The sequence below is a fragment of the Typha angustifolia genome, chromosome 6, assembly GCF_048772165.1.
Source record: "Typha angustifolia cultivar Huaian chromosome 6, ASM4877216v1, whole genome shotgun sequence".
Lineage (NCBI taxonomy): Eukaryota > Viridiplantae > Streptophyta > Magnoliopsida > Poales > Typhaceae > Typha > Typha angustifolia.
The window spans coordinates 7,259,731-7,286,633 of NC_133244.1; the positions used below are offsets into that span (position 1 = coordinate 7,259,731).

The 26,903-nt window shown below is 35.4% G+C and overlaps 5 protein-coding genes across 7 annotated transcripts; 2 read left to right on the forward strand and 3 right to left on the reverse strand.

Annotated features, from left to right (window-relative positions):
- Nucleotides 1-3,483, reverse strand: LOC140761204 (noroxomaritidine/norcraugsodine reductase-like). 2 transcript variants are annotated; one of them, XM_073098446.1, is made up of 5 exons: nt 3,256-3,483; nt 2,948-3,155; nt 2,617-2,833; nt 2,400-2,506; nt 1-144 (listed from the first exon to the last, which is right to left on the reverse strand). In XM_073098446.1, exons 1-5 carry the CDS (start codon nt 3,333-3,335, stop codon nt 130-132), a joined length of 627 nt encoding a protein of 208 aa, XP_072954547.1. In that variant the 5' UTR covers nt 3,336-3,483; the 3' UTR covers nt 1-129. The 2 variants fall into 2 exon arrangements, with proteins under 2 accessions (XP_072954547.1, XP_072954546.1); XM_073098445.1 differs by lacking the exon at nt 1-144 and adding an exon at nt 1,918-2,168 and having other exon boundaries at nt 3,256-3,465.
- A 1,067-nt stretch (nt 3,484-4,550) lies between these two features.
- On the reverse strand, nt 4,551-6,528 carry LOC140761205 (noroxomaritidine/norcraugsodine reductase-like). Its single transcript, XM_073098447.1, has 5 exons — nt 6,223-6,528; nt 5,910-6,117; nt 5,580-5,796; nt 5,369-5,472; nt 4,551-4,850 (listed from the first exon to the last, which is right to left on the reverse strand). The coding sequence occupies exons 1-5, from the start codon at nt 6,300-6,302 to the stop codon at nt 4,674-4,676; spliced, it is 786 nt and encodes a 261-aa protein (XP_072954548.1). The 5' UTR covers nt 6,303-6,528; the 3' UTR covers nt 4,551-4,673.
- A 2,472-nt stretch (nt 6,529-9,000) lies between these two features.
- On the reverse strand, nt 9,001-10,794 carry LOC140761122 (noroxomaritidine/norcraugsodine reductase-like). The gene is made up of 5 exons (XM_073098320.1): nt 10,607-10,794; nt 10,297-10,504; nt 9,967-10,183; nt 9,788-9,894; nt 9,001-9,292 (listed from the first exon to the last, which is right to left on the reverse strand). Exons 1-5 carry the CDS (start codon nt 10,684-10,686, stop codon nt 9,116-9,118), a joined length of 789 nt encoding a protein of 262 aa, XP_072954421.1. The 5' UTR covers nt 10,687-10,794; the 3' UTR covers nt 9,001-9,115.
- A 7,435-nt stretch (nt 10,795-18,229) lies between these two features.
- Nucleotides 18,230-19,347, forward strand: LOC140761399 (zinc finger protein 11-like). The gene is made up of 2 exons (XM_073098706.1): nt 18,230-18,681; nt 18,748-19,347. The coding sequence occupies exons 1-2, from the start codon at nt 18,328-18,330 to the stop codon at nt 19,051-19,053; spliced, it is 660 nt and encodes a 219-aa protein (XP_072954807.1). The 5' UTR covers nt 18,230-18,327; the 3' UTR covers nt 19,054-19,347.
- Nucleotides 19,348-23,926: 4,579 nt separating this feature from the next.
- On the forward strand, nt 23,927-26,828 carry LOC140760854 (ribulose bisphosphate carboxylase/oxygenase activase, chloroplastic). Of its 2 annotated transcripts, none has more exons than XM_073097899.1 (7): nt 23,927-24,087; nt 24,189-24,508; nt 24,598-24,703; nt 24,781-24,866; nt 25,541-26,013; nt 26,097-26,378; nt 26,552-26,828. In XM_073097899.1, the coding sequence occupies exons 1-7, from the start codon at nt 24,043-24,045 to the stop codon at nt 26,665-26,667; spliced, it is 1,428 nt and encodes a 475-aa protein (XP_072954000.1). In that variant the 5' UTR covers nt 23,927-24,042; the 3' UTR covers nt 26,668-26,828. The 2 variants fall into 2 exon arrangements, with proteins under 2 accessions (XP_072954000.1, XP_072954001.1); XM_073097900.1 differs by having other exon boundaries at nt 23,928-24,087; nt 26,097-26,413.
- Nucleotides 26,829-26,903: the final 75 nt, after the last annotated feature.

Sequence of the window (26,903 nt, forward strand, 5' to 3'; positions counted from 1 at the left end):
CGAGAGGAGATATCACAAACTGATCCAGTTACAACAAGATTCATATCTGCCCATTTCTGCAAACATTTATTGAGCTCTGCTTCGTTCCGTGAACAAGTATGAACTGTTGCTCCAAATCCTGCTAGCTCTTCAACTATAGCATACCTGTAAGGTTTTTAATCTTAGTCCTTGTAAATAAAAATAAGATTACTATTGCTATGGACACCTACAAATGTGTTAAATACGAGAGGCCTCTACTATGCGAATTTTAGGTCTTTTTAAAATAAAATATTTTTAATTAATATAATATTCTCACGGTATTAGTTTAAATCTAATCCAATAATATTTTCTTTACGTATATTTGTTAAATCATAGAACTCGATTTATAAATAATAAATTATAGGAGTAGAAGTAATTAATCATAGTCGTTCATTTTCCTATGAGTATATCTAAGTTGGAAATTCTAATTTTACCTTTAACATGTAGTCACAATCATCTCAAAAAAGCCCGTTTGTCACTTTCCGACAACTGTCGTAATATTGAATATTGACCCTTTCATCCCATTTTGATATTGCCCTAGTATTTTAAGTATATATTTTTATTCAAACATCCTATTGATGTATGTAAAATTATAGCCACTATTTAAATTTTATGATTTTCTTATGTTTAGATTGAAGGGGATCTAGTTCGTAACATATATAACTTTGCACTCTATTACTTGGGGAAAAATTTACCCGATTCCTTTGGAACCTCCGGTGACGAGAGCCGTCGTGCCAGCAAGAGACCATCTCTGAGCTCTGCTGCTCTTCTCCATCCTCTTCTCCTCTGTCATCGTCTCCGTCTCCGTCTCCATCTCCATCTCCGTCTCCATCTCCTACTTCGTCTCCATCTCAAACTTATAACTCTACTTGGCCTCTAGAATAGCAATCATTTTTCCAACTAGTGTCCAAGTGGCGCCCAAAAGGTCAACAGCATAATTTCTCACCTACTGCGGTCTATCAATCAAATTTGGGACCTTTCTATTCAATATTACTTTAATAAAATAATAATATTATTACTACTTAGAAAGCAAACAGCTGACACGAATTCCACTCCCAGAAAGAAAAAACCACCGCCCACACCCAAGTGTAGAAATTTTATTAATGGATAATTATTTAATTATATTAATTAATTCAAAAACTTAAGTTGTTAAGAATGATATTCTTTCAGTTTACCGTATGCTATTTTGGTGTTATTCCACCTTGGACATACAAATTTTCTTATAACCAGAGTTGTTTGTATACTTCCTAATAACCTCTCCTCTTCTCTCTTCTCTCTTCTCTCTTCTCTCTTTTCTCTTCTCTCCTCTTTCAATAAGGAGATCAGTAGAAGAGGTAAAGGCGACGAGAGTGATTGAATGAGGAGGCGTAGAAGACGCAACGAGGATTTAGGCGAAAGATTTTATTATAAAGGAGTTAAAGAAAATAACATAGTATTTTAAATTTTTTTTGCCATTTGGAATATATGAAGGGCCAAAAATGTAAGTTTTAATTTATATTTGAACTTTTTCTTACATAATTACTAACCAATTTTTTTTTTAAATATTATAGTTTCCATTATATTTATAGAATATTATGGTTGCCACTGGAGTCCTTTGGCTCTTTTAGAATTGTTTTAGGTAGAATATGACCGAATATTCTTAATATATAGTTAAGAAAGGGAACATATTTTATAAAAAGTATCTTTTTTCTTATCTTGTTGTAGCTTTTTAACAACAATTAGTTAGATTTAACTAACGAGATGATATGATAGTGGCAATTATATTATATTAAAGAATGCAGTGGCTATTATAATATTTTAATAATAATTGAGTGACAATTATGTAATGTCATCAATGCATTGGCCTATAAAACAAGAGAGTAAAAGGGACATACGAAATATTATTGATGAGTAATAGTGTCTAATGAATGAATGACCCAAACATTTATTTAAAAATTTAAAGTTAACACTATTATTAACTTGCGCGTATTCTTCGTTTAAGAGTCATAAATGACTTGACCTCCATCAACGCAAATGATCTGACCATTAATATAGGAAGCAACCGGCATGCAAAGAAAAGCCGTAAGAGGCGCCACCTCCTCTGGCTCACCCACGCGCCCTAAAGGAATACGTGACACTAATTTTGCTACGAGCTCCTCGTCGTTACACACCTGTTAAGTTAAAGTTAAAAAGTTTAAATTATCATAGAATATTTATTTATATAATTAGATACATCTCAGGCCCCTCTACTTTGGATCTTTCGAATATTTATTTATTTAATAGAAACAATGCTATAAAGTTATTCTATTGTCTCTATAAATAATACTTATAATGTAATTTAATTAAAATTTTAAGAGGGTAGACTGAAGCAAAACATATTTAATATTGATGAGAAATCTTACCGAATTCAATAACGGGGTTGCGATGGGACCTGGTGCTATACAGTTTGTTCGAATGCTATCATTTGCCCACTCGCATGCGAGGTTCTTTGTAAGTTGATTAAGTGCTCCTGATATAATATCACAAAGTTAAGATTTATAAATTTATACTAATCTTATTTCATAAAATATATATATATATATATATATATAACTTTGTTATTAATAGTTATATATCTACCCTTGGTTGCTGAGTAGATGGACATATTTTTGAAACTCTTCAACCCTGCAATTGAGGAGATAAACACAATGCTTCCTCTTCCGGATGCCTTGAGAAGAGGGTGAGCCATTTGGCTCAAATGGAAGGAAGACTCCAAATTAGTAGCCATTAAGTAGGAGTATTCTTCGGCAGTACAATCCAGAGTCGGTTTTACAATGCCAGTTCCTGCGTTATTAATCTACAAATTGAGAGGCAAAGTTTTAATGAGCCACTCTTGTTATAACTAATTTGCAAATTGAGTCTAGTAACAGTATCTAAATATATAAGAAGTTTTAATAGCCCGAGAACTTACGAGGATAGTGAGCTTCCCCTGGAAAATGGAACTGACCCTCTCCATTAATCTCTCTCTCTCAGCTCGAGAGGAGACATCGCAAACTGATCCAGTAACAACAAGATTCATATCTGCCCATTCCTGCAAACATTTCTTCAGTTCTACTTCGTTCCGTGAACAAGTATGAACTGTAGCTCCAAATCCTGCTAGCTCTTCAACTATAGCATGCCTGCAAGCTCTTTAATCTTAGTCTTTTATAAATGATACAACAAGTATAAACACTTGACAATGATAATAAGATTAATAAGGAAAAAAAAATTAATTAATACCCAATCCCTTTGGTGCCTCCGGTGACGAGAGCCGTCATACCGGAGAGAGACCATCTCTGAGCTCTGTTGCTCTGCTCCATGCCTTCCTTCTCACTCAGATCACTTAGACCATAAAATTTATAGAAAATTTCTAAGTTTTTTTCTCACTTATCTACATATTTTCTAAAAGTTTAGTCGAGTGGTGCAGAAAGGTCTGCAAGACAAAACGTACGAGCAACTACTGGTCTCATGGATATACTCGAAAAGTTGACAAGGTTTAAAATTCAATTGGATAAAAGTGCCGGAACCAACCAGAGGAATTCTATCCGTTTAGGATGATGTCGAAGGATCTCAAATACTCAACACGTTGCGAAATTAGATGATTCAAGATGTAATAATTTCACGAGAATTTATTTCGAACTTAACCTAATAATTTTTATATTTTATAATTATCCTTAGTGTAAATTGTCCTTATTATGGTAAATGCCCAACTCTAATGTCCTTTTCCAATATCTACGGAGTGTTAGACAATTAAGAGTAAACTATCTAAAATTAGACTAGGACCGTCAAAATAATCAAACCTGCTCAATTAAGCACAACAGTATCCATTATGTTTATAGGAATTAAGAATTACTAAATTACAGTTTAACAATTCTTCTATTTCTTTTTACAAAAATATTATTTCTTATTTTACTTTGGACATATTAGACATAAATACTTCCTAGGGCTTTAAAAGCCTCGATAAATGACCACCACAAAGAAACAAAGCAACATGTCCGTCTACCTCCATTATTTCCATCCAAGTGGTTGAAAGCTTTTACCGGGCATCTCAAGTAGTCAGTGTGGAGGCACGCCTACCCAAATTCTTAGAAGAAAAATTACTCTCAACGAAAACTGCAATTTACCCATTTTTAATCCTAACATTACACTATTGCCTAATAGTTACTCTCAACTAAATTTAATTAATTCATAATGCTTATATGAATAAAACTTAGCTTCTTTATATACAGAGGTCGGATACAATGAGTCTTATTCGAAAACTGCAATTTACCTATTTTTTATGGTAACATTATACTATTGCCTAATAGTTACTCTCAACTAAATTTAATTAATTCATAATGCTTAGATGAATAAAATTTGGCTTCTTTATATATAGAGGTCGAATACAATAAGTCCTATTCGAACTTAGCTTTAAAGACTTACACAACTCAAACTAAGATTTACCTTAGATGCTTACATGATTTAATTAAATTTACTTTAAAGATTTACCTAAGAGATAAATATAAATCAATTAAAAAATAAATAGACTTTATCCATCAAACCCAATGTCCTTATTATAATTTGATTAAACACGAAACATATCATCTAATGACCCACTCGAATATTTATTTAAAAACCTTAAAGTTTAACAATATCGTCATCTTGCACGTATTCTTCATTTAAGAGTCATAAATTGCTCGACCTCCATCGACGCAAATGACTTGACCATTGACATAAGAAGCAGCCGGCATGCAAAGAAAAGCTGTGAGAGACGCCACCTCCTCTGGCTCACCGATACGCCCCAAGGGAACGCGTAAGACTTCTTTTACTTTGATCTCCTCGTCATCGAGCACCATCTAAGTTAAAATTAGAAAAGTCAAATTGTCATAAAATATCTTAAAAGAAAATTGCACTTTATCCTTATGTGATTTGGTTTAATTTCACAAATCTCTATATATACTTTCAACTTAAGTATTTAATCCTCTGGTAGTTATCATTAAGGTGCAACCGTTATCTTTTCTATTATATTTAGTTAAATCAAAATTCAAATTTAAAGATCCTTATTAAAAATAGTTTGTAAAAGATTAGATAAATACTTTAATGCATCTAACATAATAGTAATCAAATATCAAATGATATAAAAAATATATTAAACCAAACCATAGGAGGATAAACTGCAATTAACTCACATTTTATTTGTAGCATTAAATGCATTTCAGCCATTATATTTTAGATGAAATATATATTACCATCTCAACATTGTTTTTTTACCAAGAGTGTTGAAAAAAAGGGCTCACATTTTATAAGAGTTTTCGAGTTTGAATTCTAATAATATCTTACATACTAAATTGCACGAAGAAATGAGAAAACTTACTTGAATGAGCTGAGTTGCGATAGGACCTGGTACAACACAATTTGTTCGAATGTTGTCATTTGCCCATTCACAAGCTAGGCTTTTTGTGAGTTGATTCAATGCTCCTGTTATAAATCACAAAATTGGATTTATAATTTTGTGTTAATCTTGCTTTATAAAAATTTTTTGAGAGAATATAAAAAAACTATGTTAGTAGTTATTATTTATCTACCCTTGGTTGCTGAGTAAATAGATAAATTTTTGACAGCTACCAATCCTGCTATTGAGGAGATAAACACAATGCTCCCTCTTCCTGATGCCTTGAGAAGAGGGTGAGCCATTTGGCTCAAATGGAAGGAAGACTCCAGATTAGTAGCCATTAAGTAGGAGTATTCTTCAGCACTAAAATCTTGAGCCGGTTTTGCAATGCTCGTTCCTGCGTTATTAATCTACATATTGAGAGGCAAAGTATTAATGAGCACCCTTGTTATAACTAATTTGCAAATTGAGTCTAGTAATGGTATCTAAATAGATGAGGAGTTTTAATAACCCAATAACTTACTAGGATAGTGAGCTTTCCCTGGAATATGGAACAGACCCTCTCCATTAATTTCTCTCTCTCAGCTCGAGAGGAGACATCGCAAACGGATCCAGTTACAACAAGATTCATATCTGCCCATTTCTGTAGACATTTCTTCAGCTCTGCTTCATTCCGTGAACAAGTATGAACTGCAGCTCCAAGCCCTGCTAGCTCTTCAACTATAGCATGCCTGCAAGCTCTTTAATCTTAGTCTTTTGTAAATGATTACAAGATTAATGTTACCATATAAACACTAGAGAACGATAATAAGATTAATAAGGGGGGGAACAAAAACCCGATTCCTTTGGTGCCTCCGGTGACGAGAGCCGTCATACCGGCAAGAGACCATCTCTGAGCTCTGTTGCTCTTCTCCATACTTTCCTTCTTCTCCTTCGTCTGTAGCTCTATTCCATCTAGCCTCTAAAATTTATAGAAAATTTCTAAGTTCTGTTCAACTTCTTCTGCAAGTAATCTAAAGTTTAGTCCGAGTTGTGCAAACAGGTCAGTAAACAAAAACTTGACCAGCTACTGATCTCATGGATATATTCAAACACGTTCATAGCAGACGCCAGTAAAGGCATTTGGCACCTGACACCTGACACCCCTCCACATATTCGGGTTAGACAAAGGAATTTGGCACCTGACACCCGTCCATATATCTAGAAGAATAGATATATTATATTCATAGTAAATACTTCCAAGGGATTAAAAGTCTTAATAAGTGACCACCACTAAGAAACAAAGCAAGTATGTCAATCCATCTCCATTGTTTCATCGAAGAAGTTGAACATGTGAAGCTTATCTTCTTTCCTTTTCCTTCTTTTTCTGTTTTTAAACATATGTGCGACGAGGAAGTTCGCTTTATTAATTAAGCAACATAAATGACTTAACGATTGTGTCGATCATGCATATCTACTTAGCTCCCATCACATTCATTTTGAATTATCATGAGAGACTAAGTTGTATTTAACTAACTTTGAGCACAGTCACAACCATCAAATATACACGATTAATATATTGAATTAATAATCATAAGTCTACCCGCATCAAATCTCCACCGATTTAATACAATGGGCCAAGGCTTTAGTGGTCTCTTTCCTTTAAGAAATTCAAGCCCATGCGCTGCCCAAACCAAACTGGGTCCGAAATTACATTATTTGATTAGCTTTAGGCCGAGAGAGAGAGAGAGAGAGAGAGAGGGGAGGATTGATATCAAGAATGATTTCCTCTTATCCTTTCGTTTGTTGGCAGCCAATTAAGGCATGCTTAACAACGCACTAATCTAGATTAAATTTTAGTGTGTGTTAGTTAGTTAATGCGTAGGGTCTAACCTAAATGTTGGAGTCTTGATTACATGTCCATCAATTAATGCTCTCGAGCCCTTAAGAAGCTGCCCAGATGTTGACACTAAAACAATACTATGACACTTGAATTAAATGCTACAAATATGATAAAGTGAGAGGTTTGTAGACGTGATCAAAGGCCCAGCTTGCCCCAACACGACCTGGCTGGGTTTGGACCGAACTAAGCCCGGTCGAAACCCGATTTGGGCTCGGCCTGGCCCGAGCATGAACTACTCATGGGCAGCATGGGCCAACCCTTTGCCAGCCCGGCCCTTCTCAGAAGCTCGTCTGTTCGGCTCGCAACTAGGCCCGCTCGTTCTGCTACAGTAGTTTACCCGTTCTACTACAGTAGCTCGTCGTTCAGCTATAGTGAAAACCAACAGAAATTTTGGTATTGTATCGTTTTACGTTTTTTTAAGCACAGCTTTAAATTTTTTTCTAATATATATTTTTTTAAAGTAGAGGAATATAAATATTTTAAAAAAATAAAATAATGGTAAAATAATTTTAAAAATAGTTAAACGAGTCCAATCTCTCACGAGCCGACAGGCAGTAACAGACTAGACTATTCTAGCCCGATCTGAACCCGGCCTAGCCCGAGTGATTGGCGGGCAGGGCCGTGAACAAATACTTAAGCCCGGTTGGTCCGAAAAGCTCGGCCCGCCCTATAATCATGTCTAGACTAGTGGATCACCAAAATTTAGTATTTCCTTTTTAAACTAACCTCAAAGAGGCACAAAAAAAAAGAGTTTATAACACATAACTTTCAATTAGCATCATTTCAACGTAGATGATTTAATATAGAGAAATTTATCAAAAGCATCTTATATTTTGTCTTTTATAACAAAAAGTCAACGGTATCAATAATTATTATTTGATTTATATATAACACCCTGTTTTATAATATAATTACAACTTATAATTTATATTTTTAATATTTATAAATTAATACTTAGCGAATATATATAGAAATACTATGAGTTAGATTTAAACTTAACACCATAATAATACTCTCTTAAGTTATTTGTATACCTCGCAAGAACCGCTCCTCTCCTCCCCTCTACCATCTCCCCTCTCCCCTCTCCCCTCTTGCAACAAAGAGATCAGTAGAGGAGGTAAAGGCGACAAGAGTGATTGAATGAGGAGACTTAGAACACGTAAAGATGATTTAGACGAAAGCCAGATCTAAGTCTAGAGTGCCACTAATTTTATTATAAAGGAGTCAAAAAGAGGAAAAGAAATAGCATAGTATTTTAAATTTATAGCCATTGGAATGTACGAAGGGCCAAAAATGTAAGTTTTAATTAATATTTGAGCTTTTTCTTACATAATCACTACTAAAAAGTTTTAAAATATTATAGTTACCGTTATATTTGTAAAATATTATGGTTGTCGAAGTCCTACGGCTCTTTTTTTTGTAGAATATCCACGGAATATTCTTAATAGATAGTTAATAAAGTAAATATATACATAACAATAAATAAAATGCTCTTATTTTCTTTTTCTTTTTTTAAATTTGAGCGTAAAATATTTATAAAAAGTAACTTTTTTTTCCTTCTTGTATAGAATAAGGGTAAAATAGTTTTTCAACGGTCATTAATTAGATTTAACAAGTGGGATGAAATAATTTCGGCAATTATATTATATTAAAAAATCCAATGGCTATTACGATATTTTTAAAATAATTGAGTGACAATTATGTAATCTAAACAATACATTGGCCTATGAAATAAGAGAGTAAAAGCGGCATATGTTATTGATGAGTAATGGAGTCTAATGACCCACTTGAATATTTATTTAAAAATCTTAAAGTTACATTTTCATCATCTTGCACGTATTCTTCATTTAAGAGTCATAAATGGCTCGACCTCCATCGACGCAAATGACTTGACCATTGATGTAGGAAGCAATCGGCATGCAAAGAAAAGCTGTGAGAGGCGCCACATCCTCTGGCTCACCCAAACGCCCCAAGGGAACACGTGAGGCTTCTTTCGCTTTAGTCTCCTCATTATCGAGCACCCACTAAGTTAAAAATAGAAAGCTCAAATTCTCACAGAATATTTTATATAAAAATTGCACTTTATTTTTATACAATTTGTTTTAATTTTATTAAATTTTTATATATTTTTAACTTAAGCATTTAATCCTCTTGTGGTCTTGATTAAGATGCAATCGCTATCTTTTTCATTTAAATTTGACTAAATCAAAGGTTAAATTTGAAGATCTTCGTTATAAACGATAGTAAATGATTGGGTAAATTTTTTAATGTATCTAACATAATAGTCATCAAATATATAAAGACATATATTAAATCAAACCATTAGAGGATAATATAGCATTAAATGCATTTCAACCATTATATTTTAGATGAAAATTATTTTACCGTCTCAACAGTCTTTGTACCACAAACAAATGGAATAGATCGTTAAAAAAAAGGCTCACATTCTATAAGAGTTTTGAGTTTGAATTCTAGTAATATTTATATACTAAATTGCATAAAGAAATGAGAAAACTTACCTTCTGAATGAGCCGAGTTGCGATATGACCCGGTGCAATGCAATTTGTTCGAATGTTGTCATTTGCCCACTCACAAGCTAGGCTTTTTGCGAGTTGATTCAATGCTCCTAATATAAAATCACAAAATTAGACTCATAAAAAAAAAAAAGAGACTATGTTACTAATTGTTATTTATGTACCCTTGGTTGCTGAGTAAAGGGATAAATTTTTGGTAGCTACCACCCCTGCAATTGAGGAGATAAACACAATGCTCCCTCTTCCTGATGTCTTAAGAAGAGGGTGAGCCATTTGGCTCAAATGGAAAGAAGACTCCAGATTACTAGCCATTAAGTAGGAGTATTCTTCGGCAGTACAATCCAGAGCCGGTTTTCTGATGCCCGTTCCTGCGTTATTAATCTACAAATTGAGAACCAAAGTTTTAATGAGCACCCTTGTTATAACTAATTTGCAAATTGAGTCTAGTAGCAGTATCTAAATAGCTAAGGAGTTCTAATAACCCAATCACTTACTAGGATAGTGAGCTTCCCCTGGAAAACGGAACTGACCCTCTCCATTAATCTCTCTCTCTCAGCTCGAGAGGAGACATCGCAAACTGATCCTGTTACAACAAGATTCATATCTGCCCATTTCTGCAAACATTTCTTCAGCTCTGCTTCATTCCGTGAACAAGTATGAACTGCAGCTCCAAGCCCTGCTAGCTCTTCAACTATAGCATGCCTGCAATCTCTTTTCTCTTAGTCTTTTGTAAATGATTACGAGCTTAATGTTACTATGAACACTTGAGAATGATAATAAGATTAATAAGTAGGGGATGAATACCCGATCCCTTTGGTGCCTCCTGTGACTAGAGCTGTCGTGCCGGCAAGAGACCATCTCTGTGCTCTGTTGCTCTTCTCCATGCCTTCCCTCCTACTCCTTCGTGTGTAGCTTTATTCCATCTAACCTCTAAAATTTCTAAGTTTCGTTCAATTTTTCCACAAATTTCTCAAAGTTTAGTCCGAGTGGTGCAAAAAAGTCAGCAGACAAAACTTAATGAACTACTGATCTCATGGATATATTCAAACACTTGGCAATAATTAAAATTCAATGTTGCAATCAGAGGAATTCAATCGGTTTGGTATGATGTTGATGGATCTCAATACATAACGAAATCAGATGATTTAAGCTGTGAATTCGTGAGAATTTGTTTCTAACTTCACCAAACTTTTCTTTCTTTCGTAATCACCTTTAGTGTAGATGGCAAACTCTAATGACTTTTGCCTGAAAAAGAAATATTTATTATGGTTAGATAACTAAGATAAACTTTCCAAAAATACATATCTATTATTGGTCGATTGTTTCTTTAAAAATGATGAGAATGCACTTAGTAAGTTATTTTCCGAAATTATTTTTAGTCATAAGTATAATTAGTTCACTAATACAAAAATAAGTATGAAAAATTTGCATATAACGCCTTATATTTTAACGAAATTATAATTTACACTCTACATTTTTATTATTTGTAAATTGAGCCATATAATTTAGCAAATATGTATTAAAAAATATCCTACGGTTAGATCTATTAGTTAAACTTAATCAAACCTCTAAATTAAATTAACTATTATAAAAAATTATGAAAATACTCTCAACCGAGACATACTAAAGATATTTTAGTTAGTTTAGAAATAAAATATATCTACTTAATAGAATATTCTCACGAAAATTAGTTCAAATTTAACCCATAGTATTTTCTACACGTATTTAATAAATTGTATGACTCGATTTGTAAATAGTAAAAATGTGATGTGTAAACTGTAATTTTGTTAAAAAGCATAGTATTATATGCAAATTTCTCAATAAGTATATGATGTAAAATAATTTTATATCAATTTAAGTAAGAAGGTAAAATGTAAATAGAGAGGAGAGAAGGAAGTCTGCCAATGACTCTCCTCCTCCTCCGAGTAGGAGGAAGTAAAAAAACAAGAAAAAAGAAAACCAATCCTAGCATTGATTTTGTCCTTCAATTTGGTAGGTTAACAAAGTTATACATGAAAAAACTATATATATATTTGATAAAAAGGACTTGATCAGTCTGGTATATATTACGGACAGTTTCAAAGAGTTTGGGCCCTAGAATTATTAGAAAGAAGGATACAAAATAACATAAGTACAAAAATTGGTTAAGATCTAATAAAATGGGCAGCCCAATCGATTGCCCTGTTATATTCTCTACAAGTACAACAGAAGCTACCCGAAAGAAAGGAGTTTGGGAGGTCTTTATAATGTTGCATGATGTTATAGATGGACCAAGGGAGTAAACCAGAGCTTTGACTAGCAGAGATGATCACAATCTAGGAGTCACCTTCAAAGATTACTTTACTTTGGCTAGGTTTTTGATGTTTAGCCAATTGGATGCTGGATTCTAAGGGTAGAGCCTCAATCTCAAGAGGACATAATGTCTTCACACTCTTAGAACACGCAAAGAGGATGTAAGTCTAGAGTGCCAACCAATTTTATGATACAAGAGTCAAAAGATTGGAATGTATGATGGGCCAAGTTTTAATTAATATTTGAGCTTTTTTTTTTACATAATTACTACTAAAAAGTTTAAAATGTTATAATTATTATTATATTTTAAAAATATTATGGTTGCCACTGAAGTACTACTAACTCTTTTAGTATTCTTTTTAATAAAATATTCATGGAATATTCTTAATATATTAATAACTAAAATGCTCTTATTTATTTTTTTGAATTTGAGCATAAAATATTTATAAAAAGTAAGTTTTTTTTTTCTTGTATAGAACTATTTTAAACAACTTATAAAAGAGTAAAATAGTTTTCCAACGGTGATTAATTAGATTTGATTGACGGGATGATATGATTTCAGTAATTATATTATATTAAAGAATGCAGCGGTGGCTATTATGATATTTTAAAAATAATTGAGCAACAATTATGTAATCTGATCCATTAGTTGGCCTATGAAATAAGAGAGCAAAAGCGATTGAAATATTATTGATGAGCAATGGAGTCTAATGACCCACTTGAATATTTATTTAAAGAACTTATAATTAACAATATCATCATCTTGCACGTATTCTTCATTTAACAGTCATAAATTGCTCTACCTTCATCAACGCAAATGACATGACCATTGATATAGGAAGCAACCGGCATGCAAAGAAAAACTGTGAGAGACGACACCTCCTCTGACTCACCCATACGCCCCAGAGGAACACGTGAGACTTCTTTAGCTTTGATCTCCTCATTGTTGAGCACCCACTAAGTTAAAATTAGAAAAGTCAAATTCTCATAAAATATTTTATAGGAAAATTACATGTTATCCTTTTTATCCTTATGTATATACTTTCAACTTAAGCATTTTATCCTCTTGTGGTTTTGATTAAAATATAATCGTTATCTTTTTTATTATATTTAATTAAATCAAAGGTCGAATTTAAAGATCGTCATTTAAAGCAGTTTATAGTAGATTAGATGAATATTTTAATGCATCTAACAAAATAGTAGTCAAATATCAAATAACAAAGATATAAAAATTATATTAAATCAAACCTAGGATGATAAACTATAATTAACTCACGTTTTATTTATGGCATTAAAGGCATTTCAATCATTATATTTTTGATGAAAATCATATTGCCATCTCAACATTTTCTTTTTTTACCATGAGCCAATGGAATAGATAGTTTAAAAAAAACTAAAGGGCCCACATTCTATAAGAGTTTGAATTTGAATAATATCTTATATACTGAATTGCACCAAGAAAAGAAGACCTGGTGCAATGCAATTTGTTCGAATGTTGTTGTTTGCGCACTCACAAGCTAGGGATTCTGTGAGTTAATTCAATGCTCCTGATATAAAATTACAAAGTTGGACTAATAATTTTATGCTAATCTTGCTTCATTAAAAAAAACTGTTACTAATTATTACTTATATACCCTTGGTTGCTGAGTAAATGGATAAATTTTTGACAGCTACCACCCCTGCAATTGAAGAGATAAACACAATGCTCCCTCTCCCTGATATCTTGAGAAGAGGGTGAGCCATTTGGCTCAAATGGAAGGAAGACTCCAGATTAGTAGTCATTGAGTAGGAATATTCTTCAGCACTAAAATCTTGAGCCGGTTTTTAATTATCATGACAGAATAATTTGTATCTAACTTTGGGCACAATCACGACCATCAAATATACACGATTAATCTATTGAATTAATTCAGATAAGTCTCCTCCCATTTAATACAATGGACCAAGGCATTAGTGGTCTATTTCCTTTAAGAAATTAAAGCCCATGTGCTGCCCAAAACCAAACTGGGTCCGAAATTACATTATTTGATTAGCTTCCCTCCTATCCTTGTGTTCGTTGACAGCCAATTAAGGCATGCTTAACAGCGCACTAATCTAGATTAAATTTTAGTGTGCGTTAGTTAGTTAATGCGTAGGGTCTAACCTAAATGTTGGAGTCTTGATTACATGTCCATCAATTAATGCTCTCGAGCCCTTAAGAAGCTGCCCGGATGTTGACACTAAAACAATACTATGACACTTGATTTAAATGCTACAGATCTGGCAAAGCGAGACGTTTGGATCACCAATTGCCGATTGGAGTCTCCAACCCGTCAATCCCGGGCCAACATCTACGAGTGGCGTGTTTGGATTTGAAGAAAAATCTTCTTTCAATTTTTAAATCAATCACATAGTTGTCTAAGATTCCTTGGTCACGTTAATTTCATTTCATTCCTATATCTGATATCTCGCATCAAGGGGAGCATCATGTACACTACCACACAATTACTACAGTCTACATCCATGATTAGTTTTGTATAATTCTTTTTCTGAATCCATACGCGAAATTGACACACTCAAAATTTAGTATTTCCTTTTTAAACAAACCTCAAAGAGGCACAGAAATAGAGTTAGATAGGTACACATAACTTTCAATTAGCATCATTTCAGCATACATAATCTAATATAAAGAAATTTATTAAAAGCACGTTATATTTTATCTTTTTCGTAAAAATTTCTACTGTACTGTGTTTTTCTTTTAAGAAAAAATTATATATAACACCCTATTTTATAATGTAATTATAATTTATATCTTATATTTTTACTATTTATAAATCTGAGAGTTATGATTTAGTGAATATGTGCAGAAAACATCATGAGTTAGAGTGACTAAAATATCATTATTCCTAGAATAACTAAAATACCCTTAGTATGACTTGGTTGAAAGTATCTTCGTAATTCATCTAGTATAGTTAACTTAATTTAGAGATTTTGTTAAGTTTAATTAACTAATATAACGATAGGGTATTTTTTACACATATTAAAAGAGTAAATTTTTAATATTAAGATAAAATTAAGAGTGGAACAACAACATTTTTACGTCATACGAAGGATATTTGAAATATTTTATTATTTTATTTTTAGAAATAATAGAATAAATTATACATAGTCCTCTTGAATCGTTGCCCATTCCATTAGGCCCCCCTTTCTTTGTGAAATATTGGTGGTTTATTTTACTATGTAAAGCTTCACAAATGTCTTTTTCATTAATATTTGTTAGATTCTTTCCATTAAAAAATAACATGTTAGTAGTACGGTGCAATTTATAACGCGAGGTATTTAATCTATAAAAGTACTTATTGTTTTTATTATAATAATAATAATAAATAAATAAATAAATAAAAGATGTGGGACAAGTGCACGTGGAAATGGTTAAGTTGTCGTTAGGTAAAAATTAAGTTTCTTAGGGAGTATTTTTAAGACATTACGTTGAGATAAATCCGTTGGAGAGCGTAGCAAATCGCAATCAAGAACAAGTATCCGATCCCACCACCGTGAGAGCTTTGGAATGTGGAAGCATCTCTGCTAGAAACTCACATGCTAAAGAAATTAAACTTAAGCCTGTCCGAAATGTCCAGTGACAGCATTCAGATTTCAGAGTATCCCCTGGCCGACATCCGCAGAGAATAAATCTTTTAAAAGCTAAGAATTCCCTACGTCTTTGGAACCACAAGGACATGGAGGTTAACCTCATTTTTGGAATTAGAAAAGGAAGGATCAAGGAAGGATGGCCATATGACATATGTGGGGGTTCCTAGTTTGGTAGCTAAGTTGCTGCATGTGAATGCACAGACCTCATGTCTCTCTTGTACTCTCTCTGCTCATTAGAGCAGCAGGCCTTTTTGGTTGCTATCAGTGCTTTGCATCTGACCTGCAGTGAAGTTGATGAATAGATTGATCTTTCAGAAAGAAAGAAAGAAAAAAAAAGTACTCTTGAGACTCAGGTTAAACTACAGTTCTGCATGTAGTTCCCTCCCCTTTTCTCTTTTCTTTTTCTCTCTTTTGGTTTCTTCAGATTATCTTGTACATTTTCTCTCAGGTTAATGATATTTGAATCATTATTATGTACTAACAGCTGTAGGCAAAACCTTTTTATTTTGTTTCTCTTTCCTTTTGTCACCTATCTGGAGGAGAGCCTTTTGACTGCTAAACAGATTGTATGAATGATGACAAATGCCTTGCGAAGATTTTCTAAACCAATTATGTCCTGTCTCCCTTTGATTAAGAAGCTATCAAGATTTGAACAACCTCTGCTGTTTTCAACATATTTCCAGAAGCACGAGTACATCAAAGTCATTAGATTAAATTATGGGAAAGGTATATTTTACCATTCTTTTTATTAGGTTTAAATCCACTTTACCTTCTATAATTTCATTCGTATTATTTAATCCTTTTTTCTAATCAAATTATAGATCGAATTTAAAAATCTTTCACTAAAGACAAAATTATAGATAATTGAATAGATAAATATATCTAAAATCTGATTAATATTTTCAAATTTGATCAATGATATGGTCAAATATAATAAAAAAAAAAGTAATAGTTTCAGGTTTGGATGTAATTATAAGGGATGAAATGACACAAATAAAATTATAATGAGTGAAATAAATACAGGCCTAATCATAGAGGATAAAATATAATTTTATTTATGATTTGGGGATCAAAAAAATGTGTTAAATTGGAACGCCACCAAAACACTTATCAAAGTCAAGTCCAACAGTTAGAGCATCAGCTCATTCTGCACATCCAGTGGGATCTCCCAAGGCTCCAAGACAATTACTTGGCAGTAAGCATCAGAAAAGGTAAGGTAGCATGTCCAGTTAGTGCTTCTTTTTTTCCTAATGCCTCCACCAAAATATCAAGTGTAAACTAAACTCTGCAACCCTTTTACCAGTTGATACAATTTATATAAAACATGGTCTTCTCTACAGATAGTGTCTTGTCAAAGAGACCTTTCTTCTAGGGAAATCAAAAGGTGAAGTTCTAAGCAAGTGGAATTTTGAAGTATTAATTGGTTGCTATGTAGGATTTTGAATACTTTGCTTTGGATCTATATCCATTGGAGGATGAAGAGAACAAGTGAAATAAAATTGTAACAGTGAGTTGCTCAATTCGTTTCTTGGCTAAAAATGGTTCAGCATGTTCATGAAGCACTAATTACCGCAACCTGGCAAGGATTGTCTAACAATAACTTTCTGGCTAACAATTAGAAGTAGAGAGAGTATCAAGAAAAAGAATGGCAGCAAATGAAGACAGGAGTCACAAGTCACAAGCAGCATAGCAAGAATGAGTTAATTTAGACAACAGCATGACCCATCACATTGCTCTAATCTTTAAGATATCCCTTTAAGATTTCAAATCAGATAAGATCACTAGGCAGATAAAACAAGCCCCATAATTGGAGGTTGAGTTGCGCAAGTTACTCTAACTTTTGTTTATTGAGGCCCTAAGGGATAAGGAGGATGGTGTGAATGTTTAACCAAAAACCTTAAAAGTTCTTAAGACACTCGGGGAACTGCCATGCCTGTATTCTTTCAATCTAATTCCAGTCATGCGAAACCGAGCTGTTCACAGAGGGGAAGCATAATAGGACTGTGATATATGAGTAAACTGTCCACCAAATTCCTGAATAGTCCATTGGATTACTGCTAGTGTGAATATCCTAAACATTCTCTGAAACAGTGGTCAGAATTGCACATATTATTGTTTAGGGTTCCAAGTAGGCCCTGGTAGCAGCTGTCTGATCTTTGGCATACAGAAACTAACAAATTAACAAGGTGGTCTCTTTTAAAAATTTTGGTTTGCTTAGTGAGATCACCAGATAAGAACAAAAGTATAAAGTGTCAGTGGGAACACAAACTGGTATATGAGGACAAAAACAACTAAATCTAGGCCACTGTTTGTGTGTGAAAGGTCAAATTAGAGATAAACCAACAAATAACTTCAGTTATATTAGACTAAGCTTGCAGGTACCCCACCACCTACAATTACAATAACCTTGAGGAGACTTTTCACCTTAGCTAAGCTCCTTGAATGATAGATTCTTATGTACCTGTCTATGCCCCAAGTTGCAAATATATGGACAATGTTCTCCATCTTTAATTATCCAACTATTTTTCCTTAAGCTTCTCAAAGCAAGCAACAATATAAGACTCTCCTAGCTAGTCTGAGATATTCCTGAATTTCCTTCAGCCATGCACAGTATAATGGAGCAGGCCAAGTACTGGATGTTAGGTAGAAGGAAACTGAGTGATAAGCCTCTTCTTGGCTTCCCAATTCGGCAAATTGCTTCTACTCCCTCTTACAATGAGTCATGGGAAGAACAAGCCTTTGCTGAAGACTTTGCAGGCCACTTCATGTGGCCTCCAAGGTCATACTCATGCAGCTTCTGCGGACGCGAGTTTAGATCGGCGCAAGCGCTCGGCGGCCATATGAACGTTCACCGCAGAGATCGTGCAAGGATGAAGCAATCTTCAAGTCTCACATCTGAAGAGCAAGATAGTGACAAAGTTTGTACACCAGTAGATAAACAATATTTACAAGTGCAGGTTAGCTCACTAGTACACAAAGCCATTTCTAGCCCTCCTTCAAAAGTTTCATCAGCATCCTTGCAGGAAGATGGTGAACACGCCTTGGCTTCTCTTTCTTCTTGTACTTCATGTATCATTGCAGATAACCAAATTGAATCCATCTTTCCTACTAACCAATCCATCGCCAATTCGACATCCATTCGAGAACTTGCGATACCAGACCTAAAGCTTGTGAAAGACAAAGTGAAGTCAAGAGATCAGATTGAGGATGATGATAACATCCGCAGCAAGAGGCGGCGTAGTGATCTAATGATGAGGATAGACTCTTCCAGTCCCACTGAAGGCCTAGATCTCGAGCTTCGGCTAGGTTATGGTGCTGGAGTTGAATAAAATTCCAGACTCGGTATGTGAGAATAAACATAGCTAAGCCCTTAAATCTTTGCATCAGCTTGTATTTTCATAGTTCATGCATGTTTCCCTTTTTCCCGACCTTTTCGGCCAAAGGCCTTTCCCTATCACTGAAGTGTTACTTTTTAGATTTGATATATTACTTTGTCTAAATATTGCAACAATAATGCTACCGTATATGGACTCGGAAGCAACTCTGATGGTGTAATTGAGTTGGATGATTCAATACCCATTTTTCACAAACATGAGATCAGAAGTGACATCCATCCTTGTTTCTTTCTTGATTTTCATGCTAGTGTTAGAATGAGAGAACGTGAAGGGTGGAGTTTTTCTTTTTAACACTTTTTTCGGTGATTTGCAACAAAGTTGGAATCACATTTAGCTTTGGTCTCTTCTTACATCATTATTTAGCAAGAATCTCTGTAGGTTTGGAATATATCTACACTCATGTTGATTTCAAAAGTCTAAATTCGAAAATAGTTGCCTGTGTACCTTCTTACAAGCACATAATAGATGGAATGCACATCTATTATGTGCAACACGAGGCCATGCATTCTTTTTCTATACTATTAGAGCCAAAAAAAAAAAAACAAATCCAACGTATTGTTGTCATTGTGCGTTTGCTTTCCTTTCAAGACTCTTCTTCTCAAAACAAAAGAAACCCATTAATTGTTATATTATCAGGCGCAAATTGTGGTACCAATGGTCTCATGCCTATAATTAAGGCTAAGACATATTAAATTAACCACAAGCCTAAATTAATCTTTAAACAAAATTAAACTCCAGCTAGGTCTTGCTCCTATTCCCAATGAGTCAGTCTTAGTACTTGAAGACATGCAAGATATGTATACCAATTGAAACGTCAACTTCATATAAAATTTCTTCTGTGAGTTCATGGCGAAAGCTGCGGGTTCGTTTGGCTCGAGAGGCCTCCAAAAGAGTACCCTTGAGAATCTAATACTTCGCCTCCTTGACCAGTTTCATCTCTCTGAACCCTAAGTCCAAAGTATAATAGAAATGTGTATGTTTGCAAGATGAAGCTTTGGATTATGCAAGCCAATACATGGTTGCATTGGCGGTTGCTAATTTGAAGAGAGTTTAGTCACCATTTACAAGGACCTTACATAGATTTTGTGTACCTTCAAAGCTGTCATGGTATGTTTATTAGTATTGGTATCCTATGGAAAACAACTAGTTTAGTCTAAAACAAGGGATTTTTAGCACAATGGCCCATTTGATATGCTGGACCATTTGTCCCAGAAATCCTTGCAAAATGGGTATCGAATGTAAACGCATTCGGATGAAAAATGGGATCGATCCAATTTTTCACGTCATTCTTATACTAGGTTTTAGGTGAGATAAAAGAAAACTGTAATAAGGTCTAAATTATCCCTTTTTTGACAGAGATCAATTTGCCCCTCTCAAACACTTTACATAAAATATATTTTATTTGTAATACATTAAAATATTTTTTATAGTGAAAATGATTTGATATGGGATGTACATCTCTAATGCTATTTGTGATCGGATTTATATTGTGTTAATTATAGCGAATTAAACTAAATGAACTTTAGCTAGAAATTCTAAAAATAATAATGAAAGATAATATAATAGTTAAAAAATAATATTACAATCTATGTTTAATTTTTAATCTAATGGGAATTAACATCTATCTAAAAAAATTACAAATATGCATTTAAAGTAATCCAAGAAAAAAAAAGATAATGTTCATTTTATCAATTTTTATTTCCAGTATCTCAACTATCAATATCAAACAACTTATTCTTTTTTGGTCTTAGAACTTTAGAACTATAGAAACAATTTATACAAAGTCAAAATTATCTTTTTCTATTCTAAGTTCAGTATTAGACCGAATTGTAAGAGCCGAGCTCAATGCCAAACTAAGCTGCAGCTTCACCTATGGCCGAGATCTTCGGTAAGAATGCCCTCTATCACCATTTTTTTTTTTTATCATAGGTTATAAGTCATGATCTTTGTCCTTCTCAATAAGGCCCACAATCTCAAAGATATACAAAAGTATCAAACCAGATCGTGGAGCTCCATCTTTAACCCACATATTGTTTGCATATGATCTTTTATTATTTGAAGAAAAAAAAAAACTACTGCTGCAGAGAAATCTTAGCAACATTCTAGCCATACATGAAGTAATGTCTGGCCAAGAACTTAATCTGGATAAATCAGCCATTATGTTTAGTTACTATGCCTCTTCCTCGAGTTGGGAAGTGGTAACTCAAAGTTTAAGAGCCAAGCTTCTTTAAATGGGCGACAATCATTTAGGTAACCCATTTTTGGGCTCAAAGATCAAAACACCTTACCCTAAGCTTGTGTTAAATAAAGTCAAAGCTAAATTGGCAGGCTAGTAGAATTGTTTTTGTTATATTAGTTTTAAGCTCCGTTTTCGTCTTCTTTATGGCAGCAATTAGCTATTCAAAAGCGTTGCTAGAAAAGCTTACCTCAGTTATAAAGAGTTTCTGGTGGTATCATGGGAATGATTCGAAACATCTTATTCTCATAAGGTGGGAGCTTACGTGTCATCCCACCTCCCATGGCAATCTAAGCTTTAGAAATCTAGAGTTGGTAAACAAAAGCCTTATACTTAAGTTGGTCTAGGGACTCATTGCTGAACCAGATAGCCTTTGAGCCCAAACATTGAAGGCAAGACACTCCCTAACTCTCTTTCTAGGATGCCAAGAAACCGCATCACTGCTTGTGGACCTAGTAAATGATTTTCACTCTCAGGGTGAGTTCAGAAAAAATGTTATGTGTTAAGTTGGGAAGGGAATGTCTATTTACCTTAGATTGATCCTTGGATCCCTTTTCCCTTCTGCCAGCTTTACCCATCTATCTCAATCGAGCTTACAGTCAAAAATCTCGTCATTGGACATGAATGAACTGTACCTTTATAAATGAGTTTTTCACGCTCGAGGAGGTGACCCTTATCTTCAGAATCAATTCAACTTGCATCAAATTCAGACAAGGAGGATTGTCTTATCTGAAAGTCCATGCCCGAAGGAAACTTCACCTCTAAATCAGCTTACTACTATCTATCCAATGGAAGTTGGCTGAGTTCCTCTTCACTAACGGATAGTAAAAGACTTTGGAAAACAATTTGGAAAAACAAAGCTACTCTATCGTGAGTGAAGTTGTTCATCTCGAAGTGCCCGATAGGTGCCCTCCCAGTCAAGTCAGCTTTGCACAGAAGAAGAAAGAAAATTGATCCCACTTCTCCATTTTGCTCAAGTATGCCAAAATCCATTGAGCATGTGTTTTTCTAATGAAATTTTGCTAGGGTGGTGTGGTTTATCAGCAAACTCGGCCTAAAATCAAATAAAGATATATACAAGTTTGATGACTAGATCATAAGTATATTAGCATAATTGAAGAACTACAAAGATATCACCTACTATTTTAATGTCCTCTAGAGCATTTGAAGATCCAAAAATAAGCTCATATTCTCTAGCAAAAGGCCTTGTCCATGACAAGTAATTGTCTAAGCTGAAGCCTTCATGGTGGAGGCTCCCTTACCCTAAGAAACAACACATCCTTTGGGACAGGTAACCACCTCTACCCCTAGTGGCCAAACTTATTTGAATATTCATTATGGGGATATAGTGGGATGGTCAGACGCTACATGGAGGGGAACCAACGAAACAGGTGTTGGACTCTATCATTTTAAAGTTCCCCATTGATATTTGTCTTGGGAAAGCTATTCTTCTAGAAAATTGTAACAACGCCTTGAATGACGAAACATTTGCGAGGCACTCATTGATCAAAGAAGCTCACTCAATGGCAAATGGGAGCACTATCTGGGTCTTCAGCCAAATTCTAATGGTAGGGGTAAACACTAGATACTATGGGAATTAGCTCCTCTCATAAACGATTATCTTAGATGGATTAAGGACTCCACTCTCATTAAAGTCTCTTGCACTAGTAGAAGAAACAATTTTGTGGCTAATAGCGTAGCATTCTATTGTAACATCGTTTAGGTTCAATGAATATGTCTTCCGACTATTTTCAAAAAAGAACTTTTTTGCTACATCCTTTTGATGGCTAGTCAGATTTATTTAACAGTATGATATTTTTAGAAAAACTTAATATTTTTTGTGACAATCATGATATTCAAAGGTTTTCAAGGCCAATTGGGTAAAAAAGAGTCAATATTAATTAATAAAGGGATGACATGTTGGTTGCCTAAAATATGGAACTTTTTAACAAACCATTAGATAGATTTGCATTATGATGTCACTATCTTGGGGAGGGGGGAGGGGAATTATTGCCTTCCACGCGATCACCACGTCTCTAGCTGACGTTCTTTACAACCACTTCAATCCTTTTAGAAGTTATTTCACAACTAACTCACAAACAAATATAGAGAAATTGGAGCAGAACGCTACGATCTATATTCCCGATCGAAACCCGCTTCGCGATATATCGGATCACAGCATCAAGTACCCGATCCGATCCAGACAACAGAATTAGCCCCAACCCGTCCACACAAAGAAGGTAAAATAGCCTTTACATTAAATGATTATCCAGTCTAGCTACAGACAAGAACAGGAAAAAACGACACAAAATCCACTGATAAATCTTGGGAAAATCCTGAACACAATAAAAACCCCCGCAAACCAAAGCATCAAGCAACACGAGACCAACTGGTGGTGAACAGAGGATCATCCAACCAAAGCCATAAGCCATTCCCTTTCTTTCCCCTGTGGGGGAGGCCCCACCAACCCAATAAGCTTGGACACAGCTTATCTCACCTTGACGGCAGGCCACGGTGCTGCCACGTGCCACTCGGCCAATCTCTAGTGTGTGGCCCTTACGAACTCGTAACCTTGATCCACATAGCACTAACTTGGCTTTCCTTATATCTACCCCTCCTCATTGCTCGCAATCCTTCGAATTTTAGCGTCGGATCTCAACCTCTAGTTCCAATCCTTGGATCAAACCATGGCTACCTCCGTCTCAACCGTAGGAGCCGTCGCCAGAGTACCAGTACTCCTCTATCTCCTATCTCAATCGTCCTCTACTTATGATCAGCTTCTTACTCTATTTTACGATCTGGGTTCGTTCTTAAATTGTACTTTTTGGTGCAGCTGAGCTTGTATGGTTCCAGTTCGGGGCCGTCGGCGCCGAGCTCTGCCTTCTTTGGGAGTAGCTTGAAGAGGGTGAGTTCGAGCCTGAGCAATGCAAAGATGCCCGCCGGAAGCATCAGGGCCATGGCCGAAGATCTCGACGAGTCGAAGCAGACCGACAAGGACCGGTGGGGCGGGCTGGCGTACGACATGTCGGACGATCAGCAGGACATCACCAGAGGAAAAGGGTTGGTGGATTCGCTGTTCCAGGCACCGAGTGGGAGTGGGACTCACATTCCGATCATGACTTCGCATGAGTACATCAGCCAGGGTCTTCGCCAGTAAGATTACAAAGACAAAGGATTCAGAGTTAGCTTTGCTTAATTGTTTTGGTGAATGAGAACTTAAGTGTTTGATGAATTGTCTTCAGGTATAATTTGGATAACAGCATGGACGGGTTCTACATAGCCCCTGCTTTCATGGACAAGCTTGTGGTTCACATCACCAAGAACTTCATGACCTTGCCAAACATTAAGGTGATGCCTCAAATTTTTCTACTTCTTATGTTCTGAGAGAGAGTGAAAGGCTAATTTTGTTACATGCGTTTGTAAAGGTGCCACTTATTTTGGGTATTTGGGGAGGCAAAGGACAGGGGAAATCATTCCAGTGTGAGCTTGTCTTTGCTAAGATGGGGATCAAGTAAGTTTTGCCTTCTCTGTTTGTTTTATGCTTCTGAATCTATTTCTTTCTCTTTGATCTTTTTCATGCCTAGGTAACTGATTGCTTCTTCTTTTTAACTAATAAGTAAAATAAATGGCTAAAGATTCATTCAGTACATGAAATTTTTTGCCAAACTCATTAAAAATTATAATTTTTTAAAGAAAGAATTCCTAGTTGCTGCCCCTGCTGTTTCCAAACTCTGTTGTCTGCTATTGTTTTTGCAGTTGCAAATCAAAACTTATAATATTACTTTCTTGATCTTTTATCTTGTCCATTTTGCCGAACACTAAATATAAGATGGTCTTCATGCTTGGAATACGGGTCATGGGAGGACTAAATGCGAGAATAGATGCTAATTACTATCTTATCGAGCAATTTTAACTAAATATTTCATCAAATTCAATCAAAGAAGCAGCGAATATTAGACGACAAATCCATGGAATCATGATTATACGTACGCAGATCATCAAAAGACACCCTCAGACTCGATACTTGACAAATTTTCTGGAGTACAAATATTGCAAGTCTAAACCAGAAAAAGAGAATCCTCTGTTACATTCTTGAATTCTAGCGGCATCTTGTTATAGTTGCTACAGCAATTGACATGTAATTTATATTTTAGCTGCAACTATTGACTTCTGAAACTTTGACAGCCCTATCATGATGAGCGCGGGAGAGCTGGAGAGCGGAAACGCAGGAGAGCCGGCGAAGTTGATCAGGCAGCGGTACCGAGAGGCAGCCGACATCATCAAGAAGGGCAAGATGTGCTGCCTCTTCATCAATGATCTCGACGCGGGAGCCGGTAGGATGGGCGGCACCACGCAGTACACCGTCAACAACCAGATGGTGAACGCCACTCTGATGAACATCGCTGATAACCCCACGAACGTGCAGCTCCCTGGTATGTACAACAAGCAGGAGAACGCTCGTGTCCCGATCATCGTCACCGGTAACGACTTCTCCACGTTGTATGCCCCCCTCATTCGTGATGGTCGTATGGAGAAGTTCTACTGGTCGCCGACCAGAGAGGATCGGATCGGGGTTTGCATTGGCATCTTCAAAACCGACAACATTGCAAATGAAGATGTCGTCAAGCTTGTCGACGCCTTCCCGGGTCAATCTATCGGTAAGTTTTCTTACACCGTAAAGACAGTGCAGATCATAAACTAATTAACTGTGACTATATTCTGCGATCGATATACTATGCAGATTTCTTTGGCGCCCTGAGAGCCAGGGTCTACGATGACGAGGTGAGGAAGTGGATTTCAGAGATCGGAGTCGACACCGTCGGAAAGAAGCTTGTGAACTCGAGGGACGGACCACCAACGTTTCAACAGCCAGCCATGACCATTGACAAGCTCATGGAGTATGGCAACATGCTGGTTCAAGAACAGGAGAATGTGAAGAGGGTACAATTGGCTGACAAGTACATGAGCGAGGCTGCACTTGGAGAAGCCAATGAGGATGCTATTAAGACTGGATCTTTCTATGGTTAGCACTCTAATCCCAGGAGCCCTGGATAGGAGGTTTGCATCTGGCTTCTAGGCTAGGCTAGTATCTGTATACATATATATATATATATATAGGACTGTTACTTTTATCATGAACAAAAGAGTAGAAATTATGTCTCTGAGCTAATGTTTGATGAAATCCCCTTTTCGCAGGCAAAGCAGCGCAGCAAGTTGGCGTTCCTGTCCCAGAAGGATGTACCGATCCATCTGCGTCGAACTTTGATCCGACGGCTAGGAGCGATGATGGAAGCTGCCTGTATACTTTCTAAAGGGGGTGATCTGGGAGTTATTGGTGAATGAGGCTTAAGGGCATATGGTCTTTTGTCTAAAAGAAATCTGAACAGATTTAGTACATCGTGTACTTATAATTGTACCTGTGGCTTTCTTTCATCTCATGAAAGGCTTTTGGTTTATGATATTGGTTGCTCTATTGAGGTTTGTTTGTGGCTTGCAGTTATATTTACTTGAGATCCAATGCAAATGCAATTTAATCGATATAGACCAT

Excerpts from the sequence above, each read along its gene's own strand:
- LOC140761205 (XM_073098447.1), bottom strand. The coding sequence starts at position 6,302 with ATGGAGAAGAGCAACAGAGCTCAGAGATGGTCTCTTGCCGGTATGACG. Across the intron at positions 5,473-5,579 it reads TATTTACTCAGCAACCAAGG|GAGCATTGAATCAACTCACA; the intron begins GTAGATAAATAA and ends GATTTATAACAG. Across the intron at positions 4,851-5,368 it reads TCGCAACTCAGCTCATTCAA|ATGGTGCTCGATGACGAGGA; the intron begins GTAAGTTTTCTC and ends ATTTTAACTTAG.
- LOC140760854 (XM_073097899.1), top strand. The coding sequence starts at position 24,043 with ATGGCTACCTCCGTCTCAACCGTAGGAGCCGTCGCCAGAGTACCA. Across the intron at positions 24,088-24,188 it reads GAGCCGTCGCCAGAGTACCA|CTGAGCTTGTATGGTTCCAG; the intron begins GTACTCCTCTAT and ends TTTTTGGTGCAG. Across the intron at positions 26,014-26,096 it reads CTTCCCGGGTCAATCTATCG|ATTTCTTTGGCGCCCTGAGA; the intron begins GTAAGTTTTCTT and ends TATACTATGCAG.
- LOC140761122 (XM_073098320.1), bottom strand. The coding sequence starts at position 10,686 with ATGGAGAAGAGCAACAGAGCACAGAGATGGTCTCTTGCCGGCACGACA. Across the intron at positions 10,505-10,606 it reads GGAGGCACCAAAGGGATCGG|GCATGCTATAGTTGAAGAGC; the intron begins GTATTCATCCCC and ends AAGAGATTGCAG. Across the intron at positions 10,184-10,296 it reads AGGGGAAGCTCACTATCCTA|ATTAATAACGCAGGAACGGG; the intron begins GTAAGTGATTGG and ends CTCAATTTGTAG.
- LOC140761204 (XM_073098445.1), bottom strand. The coding sequence starts at position 3,335 with ATGGAGCAGAGCAACAGAGCTCAGAGATGGTCTCTCTCCGGTATGACG. Across the intron at positions 2,834-2,947 it reads AGGGGAAGCTCACTATCCTC|ATTAATAACGCAGGAACTGG; the intron begins GTAAGTTCTCGG and ends CTCAATTTGTAG. Across the intron at positions 2,169-2,399 it reads CAACCCCGTTATTGAATTCG|GTGTGTAACGACGAGGAGCT; the intron begins GTAAGATTTCTC and ends TTAACTTAACAG.
- LOC140761399 (XM_073098706.1), top strand. The coding sequence starts at position 18,328 with ATGCACAGTATAATGGAGCAGGCCAAGTACTGGATGTTAGGTAGAAGG. Across the intron at positions 18,682-18,747 it reads AACAATATTTACAAGTGCAG|GAAGATGGTGAACACGCCTT; the intron begins GTTAGCTCACTA and ends GCATCCTTGCAG.